Raw genomic sequence first — 12,766 nt, 5'->3', positions numbered from 1 at the left:
GTTATACGATATTTTATGACGACAGACGCAACGCGATACTGTCATTATTTTTACGCCCGCTAGAGGGCGCTTAACTTTAAAACGTAAATATAGGTCGTAATAAGGTGCTTGCACAAACGACCTATATGGTCTTTTTTTGTTGGAGGACAGGCTCGAGGAGCCAAGATATGAAAGATGCGTTGAAAAAAAGGAGTTATGCTTGGAACTGGAACTAAAGTAAATTTTTAAATTATTATTTTTTTCTTCTTGCATTAACATACAAATTAAAAGTTAAAAGTAAAAAGTAAGTATAAAAGCAGAAGTTGAATGTAAAATTATAATGTTAATTTTTTAATATGAATTTGCATATTAATAATGTTAATTTTAATGGCTTTGCAGTGTAAACATAGCATAGGATATAAATATTTACATTTAGTCATCTAGGAGACACTTTTATCCAAAGCGAATTCCAAATGAGGGAAATGGAAGCACTCAGAATCAACAAAAGAGAAAAAGTGATGTTAATATATGATGGTTGTATATTCATGTTATTAAAGACTAGCTATATAATGCAGTTTGATTCAATGTTTAGGTACTCATCCTCTGGCTGAGTTATGGAAAACAAAATGAGATTAAAATAATTATTTAAAAGTGCAACTGACCTTATATGACAGAAGATATATATGACAGCCTGACATTACTCTTTCATTGCTACTGATTTACACTCAATAAATCTGCTCAAATGAGTGGATATCTCTGATAATAATACACTTAAATATGTATGTTTGACATTTTTCATTTTTTTTTTTGCCTTTTTTAAGGTTTGTCACATACCTTTACTGTACTTTTTGGACATTGGTTTTATCATTTAACACAAGCCATCAAAGCTTCCTTGTGATTGAATAAAGAGACAGCCACATTCTTCTTTATATAACATAATTTATATACACATGGCTTTTTACAGCGGCAGCATGTTTCTTGTACAGGAATACAAGCACAACATCGGCATAAAGAAACAAAATCAGAGCGCTATGGCCTCACATTTCACAAAATGTTTGCTGATGAACTTAAAGAATAAAGATATAATATACATATGTCAGTATTGGTATGTCAGCTTAACAATATAATTTCTCTCTTATAGATTATTACTTTCTCAACTACATAAACAAATTGCACCTTTATTTATACTTTTTTGATTGTGAATCAAATCTTTTCTGCACATAAGTTAAGAAATTTAACAGTTTGTTTCAAAATAGATAATCTTGACTTTCTTCATCTCTCTAGGAGAATGCATTACATTTACAGAAAAGTGCAATATTTTAATAGATTTTTTCTTTCATTAAAAATTGGTCCAAACTCCACAATCTGAAGAAAAACAGCTGAATTTTCTTCCAGATTTGTGTCAATGATCATTATTAGTTTTTTTTTTTCAAATGTTTTTTTTTCTTTTTTGTTTTTACAAACTGCTGCTAAATACAAGAATAACAGTGTACAATGTACAAAAAGCTGTGCGTGTAAATTATCTTCTACTCTAAATATACTTCATATTCTTCAGAACTATGAACTAACATCTGTGACATTAACATGACTCCACAGCTCTATCAAACATGAAATATCAAATATCTTGTCATCGTAAAAACATATTGGACATGACAATAATCTTAATAATCATTAAAGTACATGGATGTGCATAGGTGGGGTCACCTGCTAAATTCACAAAGCAAATGCATGTTTATGATAATTGGGCACAATGTAATCTGGTTTCTTCTTGTGCTGAACGAAACAGTATGGGTCAGAGGTTAATAATAACAATTTAATGATGTGAGCTTGTTTTAGTAAACAAACATCTGGCATTCTTCTCATGACTAAACCTCACTGTGTCCGAACCAGGCGTTACAAGAAATTTGTCAGTCCATACTAAAAAGTTACAATTATGGCACAGCCAATCATATTTTGGGTTACATATAGTTATATAGAGCGGGATTTTGGACCAATGGGATTTTGCAATGGGTGGGGCTACACAGGAACAGAAACCAAAACACCAACAAGTAACTTGTGGCTTGTTGCCCTGTCATATTACGCCTGGTTAGAAAACAGTGTTAATGTTCTTCAAGAACACCTCTAATAACATTAAGCATTTAATATAAAAAATTGAGAACTTATTATATCTTAGTTTTCTACAAAGCATTTCAGCATTTTTGTATTATAACAGTACTCAAGAAACCATTTTGAGTATTGTCTGAGATATCTGTAATTTCTGCTGGCCAATTTGAAAATTGTTTAAGTCTAGTAGTGCACATTGGTGCAAGAAACCTAAACTGTTGAAATTCTTGTTAAAGGGAACATCAAACTGAAATGAAAAACAAAAGTTGAGGCACCACAGACATTTAAAATCACCACAAACTTGTAAAACATATACATCACAGTGCCTGCAGTTCGAGAGAGATGTGAATTAAGATAGAAATATAATACAAGTCTAAATAATATACTGTGACATGATACAACCACAGCACTTTTCCTTCAGCCAAATAATGTTGTCAATGTGTCTACACTTTCTTAAAGGCAGAGAACTGTAGCTTTACTACAGCAACAGATTCAATACAGTGGTCACCTAGCGCTGTAGCTTTAAACTACATTAACCACTATTAAAGGTTTTGGTGGTGTACGGCCCCATGATAAATTATGAAGAGAAAATACAACAGTTTGCCTATTTATTTTATTTTTTAGGTGGTGTCTTACCCTGGGATTTAGCTCTTATATGGGTCACAACAAAGACATGCCTAATCTTTGTAGGAACGAACAACTGAAAAAAAGTTCTGGATTTTAATGACCCAAAATCTCAGGAAAAAAATGCACTATAAATGGCTTAGAAGATGTAATGTATCAAATCATTCAAATTCTGGGAGCATTTATTTGCCTGCATGTCATTCCAAACCTGTGTGACTTACTTTCTTCCATGACACACAAATTAATTTTGTTTAATAATGTCTTGGCTGCCTTTTTCCATACAACGAAAAAATGAAAGTATTGGGTCAATCGAAATTTGTCATTTTTCACATAAATCTTCCAAAACAAACATGGCGTTGAGACACACACAAAAAACAATGGTGTTTGCCATCAAATGGCAAAGATGAACTATTTTTGTAGTTCAAAAGACTTGATAGACTCCATTAATTTTCATTGCATGGGAAGAAGCAGCCATGATATTGTTCAAAATGTCACTTTTTGTGTTTCACAGAATAAATAAATTGATTTGGAGAAAAAATAAGTTACTGTATATTTTTAGTAAATTATACGCTTTTCATTATTGGGTGAACTATTTTTTAAATAATAATAATAAAAAAATCTCAAACTGAAGCCAATAATAAACAACAATAAGAATAACTGTGATAATACAAAAGGAAAAAGAAAACTTCTATGTATAATAACCTTCTTATATTTCTACTTTATATGTTTTTGAAATATATTTCATGTATTTACAAAAAATGTGGAAAGATGTAAATAATTCAGATGAGAAACACTATTCCATGTAAGCCTGCCAAAATGTAAAATGTCAAGTCCAGTTCTCTCAGATTTACAAAACAACATTAAATCGGTTGCCCTGATTGTTGATATCATCGTGTAACCTCTCTGTACACCAGTTAATAGTTATACACTGTTTAGAAATGTAGTACATCTTGCCTAAGTCAAATGCTGAGACAGAATAAAAAGTGTTACAAGACAGAAATGAAAATGTTATGATGTTCTGTATGTGACGCAGTTCAACTAGTCTGCAACAATTTCCCTAACATTTCCAAGGTCATGTTTTGTGCAGGACTATTTCTAAATAAATCTATTTACAGTCATTCCTGCCTACCGCTGTTCCAGTTCTTCTTCCCAATAAGGCCAATCATGGAGTCCCCATGAAACACAGCATGAATGTGTTACTCTCAGCAAAAATTGCAGAGTAGGGTTTTGAACTGACAACACAACAAGGAATGAGCTATTACCTTGGGAGTTACTTTTCTGAGGTGTGTCGAATGAACTTGAGGTGTGCTGCCTGGTGTTGGATTTGATGGTTATACCTTATCACAGTTTTTCCTTAATGGAAATGCAGCTGTAAAATCATTACTGAAAATTGGTGTGGACATTGGTAAGTTTGTTGCAGCAGATGTAAGGGCCTCAGGTTTTCGTTGCCCTGATTTGACGACTGATTATCTACAGCAAGAAGAAGGCAGCATAATAAAGCTTGTCAATTTGGCTATGGAGCACAGGCACCTGGTTTGGCACTTAGTTTGAATGTGAGTCCTAATGTCTGAGGAAAAAATCCTTGCAATTTAGCTCTGTACTGAGCCAGTGTGCTTGTAGCGTGAGGTCGTATCTCAGCTGAAAAAAGTGAAAGAATAATGGGGGCTACGTTCCCTGACGAAGGGTTTGGATGTGTGTGGAGAGCCGCTCCATGCTGCTGTTTTCCAGTTGTGAGTTTTTTACCTGTAAAAATACAAATAAAAACAAAAACGTCAAAGAAGACACATATCATCTACACAAAGTCAAAGTGTGTACAAAGTGTTTAAACATATATTTTAAACCAATACTGAAAAAGTAATTATGAAAAGTTACTGGACTTCAGATATTGTTGGGTTGTTAAAATATTATACTTTTAATAAAAATAGCTCCTACCCAGACACCCAGCTGTGGGTGGTGGTCTTTACACTGTGAGGTGGGAACCCCTGTTGGGTGGCCATGGGGTCAAAGTTGAAGTCCAGCGATTCTCCGTCCATGAGTGTATCATGTAAGATGGACTCAACATCGCATTCAAATCTCTCCACAGGCATCCCGTCCAGATCACTGGGCAGCTTTTCCAGGTGTTGCTGTTGCAGGTGGGGCATCATCCCTGGACTGCGCCCATATCCGTTGCTGTTGACAATGCAGTAAGGAGTAAGCCCACCTCCAAGATGACTGGAGCCTCCATAGTGCATCTGCATGCCTGACTTGACGCTTCCCAAGCGTCCACCAGCACTGCTGTGACCAATCCCGGTCAGTGGGTGCATCGATCGCCCATTCAATGCCAAAGATGTGGCTTGTCCATGCATATTGTGTGGATGAGAGAGGGCATGGCTGTGGGATGCTCCACCTCCCATAAGTTCATTCCGCCCACTATTGTAGGGCGGCAGCATACATCCACTGCCTCCAGCTGACTGGGAGACGACAGTGTCCACTGAGGGCATGAGCTCTCCAGGCTCTCCATCAGATGTAAGAAGCTCCTTCAGCAGCCCAGCTGTGCAGTTAAACTGGCCCATAGTTCCTGGGCCAGAAACAAAACTGGGCTTGCCTTCTGGCAAATGCTGCATCGGCATGGGGGACATGCTGCCCATTCCTGCCTGGCCATAAAGAAACTTAGGATAGTCTTGTTGGGTCTGCTGGTTGACCACAGCCAGACCTGGGGAACTGTAGGGGGAGTAACCAGGGCTGGCCTGCATGAGTGAAGAGGGTGAGGACTGGTTGGATCCTGACCCAGGCCCTCCTGTGGACCCCACCGATTGGTTCTTAGGTGAGAGCAATTTGAGGTTATCCAGAAGGTTCTCCATCACATTCTCAGAGCCACTGTGACCCAGAGAACCAGCCATTTCAGACAAGCTGGGGAGAGTGGAGGTCATTTTGGCACCTGACCCAGGGCCTGGGTAGACCATGTGGACATCGGAGTCGCCAAGTTCATCATCAATAAAAGGCGAGAGACGGCCGCTCACTGTGCTGGCATTGGAGCTGGTGCGTGGACGGAAAGCTGTCCAGGCGTCGAAGTCATCATTGCTGTGGGAGTTCGGACTGCCTGGCCACTTGCCGTACTGAGAGCCTGGGCTATCTGCGCCCCCATCGGGACCACCCTGAAGAGCTAGCTATAAAGTTAGAGATGAACGAAACAACTTGTAAGAAAAATAACTGTATGTACAAATGTATAGTGTGTACTGTTAATGAAAGAGAATGCAGCAGGTCTAGTGTGGAGCTCTTACCTTTTTCTTTGCTGCTCGTCCTCTGCTCTTGGCAAACTTGCTGTTGTTGTCCATAGAGGCAGCCCGGCGTCGAGGTGACTTGCCACTTTTGCCGCCATCAGGGTTGAGCATCCACCAGGAGCTCTTACCTGTCCCCTCATTCTGCACTCGGATAAACCTGCTATGTAGGGACAGGTTGTGTCTGATTGAGTTCTGTGGGAGTGAGAGAGACAGCAAAGAGAAAAAAGTGTGAGCGTTAGGTTCTTAGTTTGCCTTGTTCCCGTAAATTTCCCTCTGACGGTAAATCAGCAGAGTGCAAATCCTCAAAGCAGCTGTTTTCTATTAAAGCCTTTTTTCATTTCACCTCTGCTTTCATCCACTCACCATTTCCTTCACCTATATGCATATTTTTCTGTCATTCAAAGGAGACTTAAGGACAGTTTTCCTTGAACACTGGCCATTCTTATAAACATATTCTTGCAAATATTTACATATTGCACTCAGTGGTCTATTCAAACAGAACGAGACACCTTCAGTGTTTTGCTGTGAATCATGAAAACATAATTCTATATTTAGTGACAAAGGACATTCCTAATCCTCAAGTTCAGAGCTCTGACTATTATCAATGATACATCTTGATGAACCTCTTCCTTCAAAAATCAATGAACTGATTTATTTGAAGGTATTAAAGATGACATGTGCCCTCATAGTTTTAAGTGTAGGTGCAACTATGAGAAAGCCATTCGTAAGTTGATTTACCAAAAATACATAAACACTGTGACTTTTTCAGAGCATTGCTTTGGCTTGGCCTGTCAGCTTCTGCCCTCAACCAATGACATGTGTTGCTTTATAGGAGCACAAAAATTATAAAAGAAAAATAAATTTAAAAATGCCCTACCATATGGTCTGACATAATTAGCAACATATCACTTAAATAGCAACCTTTCTTAATGAAAACCAATACAGCCATTTCTGTGCTTGTTATTCTATTCTTGCCAATGAATAGTTGTTGCACTAGGGCACATATAGTGTAGTAAAAATTATGTACTTTCTTTCAGTCTGATGAGCTCTCACCCCATAATGTCTGGCAAACACAGGTAAACATTCAGTCTGGCATAGATGCATTACCTATGTTGTCATGGTGATCTCAATCATTAGGACCATTTTCCCTAGAGAGGTGGAAAATGGGGGATTTTTGAAATGCTGGCCTAATGCCTCCTGTGTCTAATTTAGAGTTGTTAATGGATAGTTACAGGATGTGATGGCAGCTTAAGATGGGCTTTGCGGTTGTTTGTGAACTAAAAGGCTTTATGAAGCACATGTAGAGACACATTTATTCATTTATTCATTTATTTATTTATCTTTGGAAAATCATATCATTATCATTAAAAAATAAATCCTACATGCTCAAAAGAAACAGATCTTGAAAGCTTGAGTGCAATTCATACAAAAAATAACCTATGTGTTCGTTCTTACTCTGAAATAAAGATATTTTAAATCAAATGAAATCAGCCGTAATTCTAGTGAGGTTGCATCTGTCTTATTCCTGTCTTTCTGAGAGCCCTCCTCAGCATTAAACTCTAAAATGAGAGAGTCTAGCAAGCCTTCTTGTGGAGTCATTAAAGTTTCCATCTTCATGGTCACAGCACAAAAATAATAATCGGTCAATAAAAAAAGTTGTAAAAATTAAACTTATTTTATAATAGTCTCATGTCTCAATGTCTTATTTGAATTTGTACCAAAAATAAATAAATAAAATTGAAATAAAAAAGAAGAAAAACTACAGCCATAAAATTTACTTTCTATAAATGCAATAAAAATGACAACTATCTGTGGTTTTCCAGTGGTTTACATCATAAGCAGTTTAGCATTATGTAATTAATTAACAACAAACATAATACTTTCATCTCCAATAGTTAATGATATTAGATAATCTCAGTGCTGACTAATTTTATGCTTATTCCTTTTTATGAACTGGAATGTATAGTGGAGGATTATGGGTGACTGGAGGATGCAAAGGATACACTTGATGCATCCTTTAAAATACAAATAACAAAGGACATAAAAAGGAGGCTGCATCCAAAGGATTTTTCAGATTTGACATGATGTTCAATTGTGCTTGATGTGTCAGCCTAGATATACAACTTTACTAGGAAGCAGCCTTTACATTAAGTAACACCCAGGTCAGTGTGGTGTAACCAACATGCAGAAAGCCATTTTCTTGTCCACTGACAAGAAAGGAAATTGTATCACAGAAAGAAACCCCACACACACTTATGTCAGTCCATTTTTAAAACTATTACATATTTTGACCTTTTTTTTGTTTGTTTAAATAGTCAACTGGAGTAACCTTGGAGTTAGAAAACACACACACAAACACATTTGATGTTTTTTTGAAAACATCAAGCTAGATCAACTACTTTTTACTTCACATTCAAATACTTTTTAATGCATGGATTAACCACTTTTCATTTTTAAAACAACAACAACAACAAAAACTTAATTTGAAATTGAAATAAAGCCAGCCAACTGGAAACACCTCTCACCATTCTTGTGGGAAGTATGCATCACATGGCACAGAAAGGGGAAATTATCAGAATAACTACAAATAACATCCTATGATGACGTACATTATGTGCGTTAGCATTTACAGAGCGATGAAAAAAATAAAAAATCAAATCACAACAATTCAGATGTATGCACGCATGAATCCAAAGCAGAACAATACCAACTGAAGTAATTTCGCTCTGCTAACTAAAACTGTTTATCTGGCTCAAATTTTGAACAGAAAACTGCAGAACTGAAAACAGCATCACTACTTTAAAACTCAACTTTGCATGTCATGTGAAATATCTCTTGGCCACTCTGCAAATATGTGTAGCAAGACAAATTTAACCATAACCACATTAGAAGAGGATTCACTGATGGATATATGGAGAGGTTTGGGAGATTTGGAGCCCTGGGGGTCTGGGGAATACCAGGACAGGACTCAGCATTCTGAGTGGGAACAGTCTGAAAGAGCATTATGGTTAGATATGTCTCAAAACTTTTCCACTTCTTGTTGAGTGTCATCAAAGTGTTCATGCACTAGCGGTGAACTATTGAAACAGGAGTTCCCTCTCTGGTGCTACATAAGAATGATGACAAACTGGAGCTCTGAGAGAGTCCATTTTATCCTGTTTGACTGCTGCACTGTATGTTTGTGTCCTCTAAATAGCACAAGCCAACTGAGTTCCTCCAAATTGCAGTTGAATCTGCAGAGGTGGAAAGTAACGAATTACATTTACTCGCGTTACTGTAATTGAGTAGCTTTTTTGTGTACTTCTACTTTTTTAAGTATTTTTTTTAATCTGTAATTTTACTTTTACTTAAGTATATTTTGTTTGAAGTATTGTACTTCGCTACATTTTAAAACACATTAATTACTGAGTAAAAAAAAAAATCGCTCCCTGGAAGGTATGTCAGTAAATAATGGGCAGGAGGGCAAACTGGCGCTAAAATCACAAGAAAGATGCAGACGGACAAAACAGGCGTTAGTGGTGCAGACACCGCTGAAAACGAAACCCCGTCATATTCTGAAGTTGAACTCAAGGAAATGAAGTGAACCCCTGGCCATATGTATGCTCTATTATGCTGTGTATGCTGTGCTTGCCTAGGGAGACCAAACTAGCAGTTTATAAAATCTCGACAAGACATCAACCCCACGTAAGCATATAGAGGTGAGCTAAATAATTGCGTCATTGCATTGGTGGTTAAAATGATGCTTTGACATTTTAGCAAGAGGTTTTGCACAAATTAGCCAAAAAGACTGGTGCGGAGTGTGCGATATATATTGTCTGCGATAATATCATAATTGTTGTTTTAATGATGTACGCGCGCATTTAGAGTGTTCTTTCACTGTGTGATTCAGTCTGTTGAAATGCATTTAGAATGAAATCAATCAAAATCATTTAGAATCAAAATCACACAAAGAATGCTGTCTTTTCCTCTAAAAATCATAATCACACACACACACACACACACACACACACACACACACACACACACACATATATATATATATATATATATATATATATATATATATATATATATATATATATATATATATATATATATATCAGTGGGGATTTCTTTAAGACTGCAAGGGAAGCTCAGCTTCCCCTCTAATGTAAAAAAAACCCAACGGTCAAATATGTACTATTGTGTATTATGTATTGTGTTAATCAGCTACATGTCGGCTGACTCGATTTTCTTCTCATACATTCCCGTAGCGTCACAGTGCACTTCCCTGTTGAAGCCGAGCGTCCATTGACTTCGATGGGGCTGCTTTGAACAGTTTTTTTCAGTGCTCCAAAGCTAGACGGTCATTGGATAAATGCTGCGATTATGTCCCGCCCACGGACGCTCAGCGTCTCTGGAGGTGAATGAAGACTGGGCTTCCGCGTGATGATTGGAGGATCTGTCGATCTCCTTTTGACTGACAGCGGTCTGCACCATAAGAAGTCGGCGAAGCTGTTTCACGCTCAGTCCCATGATCGCGGATTTCTCAAGTGTATTCGAAAGACAAACTGCGGCAATATTTCTTGATATTTGTAAAATGCAGAACCACCACAAAATTAAATTGGTAACTAAGACAGATTGAAAATGTGCGCGCGCACACACACACACACACACACACACACACACACACACACTATAGCCATCTAGTGGTTAAAGTGATTTATTACAATTTTTAAACTGAATTTCCCCAAAAATGGGCAACAATCTTACATTAAACCTTATAAAATTATCCATGGTATCCCCATGTATGAAAGTTAGAAATCTGGGTCTTTTATGAAGTGAATTTTACCTGAAATGCTTTTTTCTTTTTTTGTAAAAAAAAAAAGCCTATTTAAATAAATATTTATTTATTTATAGAAATGTAAAAGATTTTAATCCTCCAAAAACTGTACAAAGTTTAGTAAAAACATAAATGAACAGAGTAAAATTATATTTGTAAAAAATTTAAATATTTTACTATTACAAAATGAAATGTTATTGTCTGGGGTCAAAAAGACCCCGAGTGTCACTACAAATGAAGACCATCAGAGGGTTATAATGTAGGCCGAAAATGAGCTTCCCCTCTTTGAAAGACCAGCAGCCGCCACTGATATATATATATATATATATATATTTTTTTTTTTTTTTTTTTTTTACAACAGGACAGTAAACTAAGAGACTTGCGTTTTAGACACCATATTGCCATTGTTTTTGCTCTATTTCTACAACTAAAATTTATTCCAAACACAGCCACCAAAGCAAAATTTTGCATCTCTGAGCAACATGACAGTGTTTCGTTTCTGAATGAATCAACTGTTTAAATGATTTGGTTCAATCGCAATGACTCACTTATTAACAGTGACTTGCTGACACATACTGGCCATTTTAATTTCACATTTAAAGTATCTTTTGATTTTTTTTTTTTTTATAATTAAGTTTTTATAATTTCAAATGAGTATTCAACATTTTATGTCTGGCATATCAAAACATTATTCATGCATTTGTAACTGCAGGTTAAATGCATTCTTGTCCTGCACTAAACAGTGTAATACATCTAAATGCCACGTCCGATGAAGCTTTTGCATTTCCTCTGTATTGAAAAGATGAGTTTGTTGATACTGATTTGCCAGATAACAGCCCAAATGTTTTATTATTCTAAATAACTGATTCCTTTAATTAAAAACAACTAGTTTGAGATTAATAGACCTATCCCAGGGGTGTCAAACTCAGTTCCTGGAGGGCCATAGCCCTAACCCTGCTCCAGCACAGATATCATGTAGTTTTCAAATAAACCTAAATGATTAGATTAGCTTGATCAGGTGTGTTTAATTAGGGTTATATCTAAACTGTGCAGGACTGTGGCCCTCCAGGAACTGAGTTTGACACCCTTGGTCTGTCCCATTTTTGACTCCCTCCCACTGTTAAAATGTAACTAAGTAATTTTTACTCTGAGTAAATTTTAAATGAGCTACTTTTTACTTTTACTTGAGTGGATTTTTTAGACTGGTACTTTTACTTGTACTTAAGTAAAATTTCATTAATGTAATGGTACTTTTACTTGAGTAGAATATTTTTGTACTCTTTCCACCTCTGTGAATCTGTACCTAAAAGTATGAGAACAAATGGCCAGAAAACGACAAAGAGAACCCAAATGTTATCAAAGCATGTTCATCCTGTGTTCAGGTCTGCAGCTTCCTTCCTAATTGACACATTTTGACAATAGTTGATGTATTAGTGGCAGAACACAGGAACTTCAACATTCCAACTAATCACTTTGTTCAAAGTTCAAACGTAATCACAGCTAGCCTTCTAATACCCTATCTCTTCTGGAACTACAGTGTCCCAATCCACATTCCTGTCTGTGGATTCTAAACCCCAACCATCATTCTTGTTGTGTGAAGATCCTATAATCTTGGGTTCGCAACAATACTGCCATTCCACAAATACCACAACAGTACACACAATGAGATGGTATTATATAAAACTGAGCAATTTCTAGAATGTAAGAACACAATGTGTCATCTATGCGACTGAATCATGTCATTAAATTGACCTATAGTGAAAATGTGGTATAATGTGCTGTGCTAAAAATTGTCCACATTTTAGTCATTTCATATGGTTATTTATATTTTAACCAACATACATTTATAACAGTAACTGTAACTGAGTTATACATTTAAAAATAATCTAATTAATAAATTAAATTAATCTGGAATAAATTATTGTATGGTGTCCACAATACCACAGTTGTTACAGTTATACTATTAATAAAATTGTAG

The 12,766-nt window shown here is 36.3% G+C and overlaps 1 protein-coding gene across 1 annotated transcript in view; it reads right to left on the bottom strand.

Moving 5' to 3' along the window:
- Positions 1-898: 898 nt before the first annotated feature.
- Positions 899-12,766, bottom strand: part of LOC132108216 (forkhead box protein O1-A) — a 46,173-nt gene continuing 34,305 nt past the window's right edge. The window contains exons 2-4 of the mRNA XM_059514852.1: positions 5,967-6,158; positions 2,777-5,852; positions 899-2,719 (exon numbers count right to left, since the gene is read on the bottom strand). Coding sequence (XP_059370835.1) covers positions 4,635-5,852; positions 5,967-6,158 — 1,410 coding nt within the window. The 3' untranslated portion in view covers positions 899-2,719; positions 2,777-4,634. The remainder of the gene's footprint in view (positions 2,720-2,776; positions 5,853-5,966; positions 6,159-12,766) is intronic.

This window comes from Carassius carassius, chromosome 28, assembly GCF_963082965.1.
Source record: "Carassius carassius chromosome 28, fCarCar2.1, whole genome shotgun sequence".
NCBI classification, from domain to species: Eukaryota; Metazoa; Chordata; class Actinopteri; order Cypriniformes; family Cyprinidae; genus Carassius; species Carassius carassius.
The sequence above is the reverse complement of the archived record's forward strand: the minus strand, read 5'-3'. Positions and strand labels throughout refer to the sequence as shown.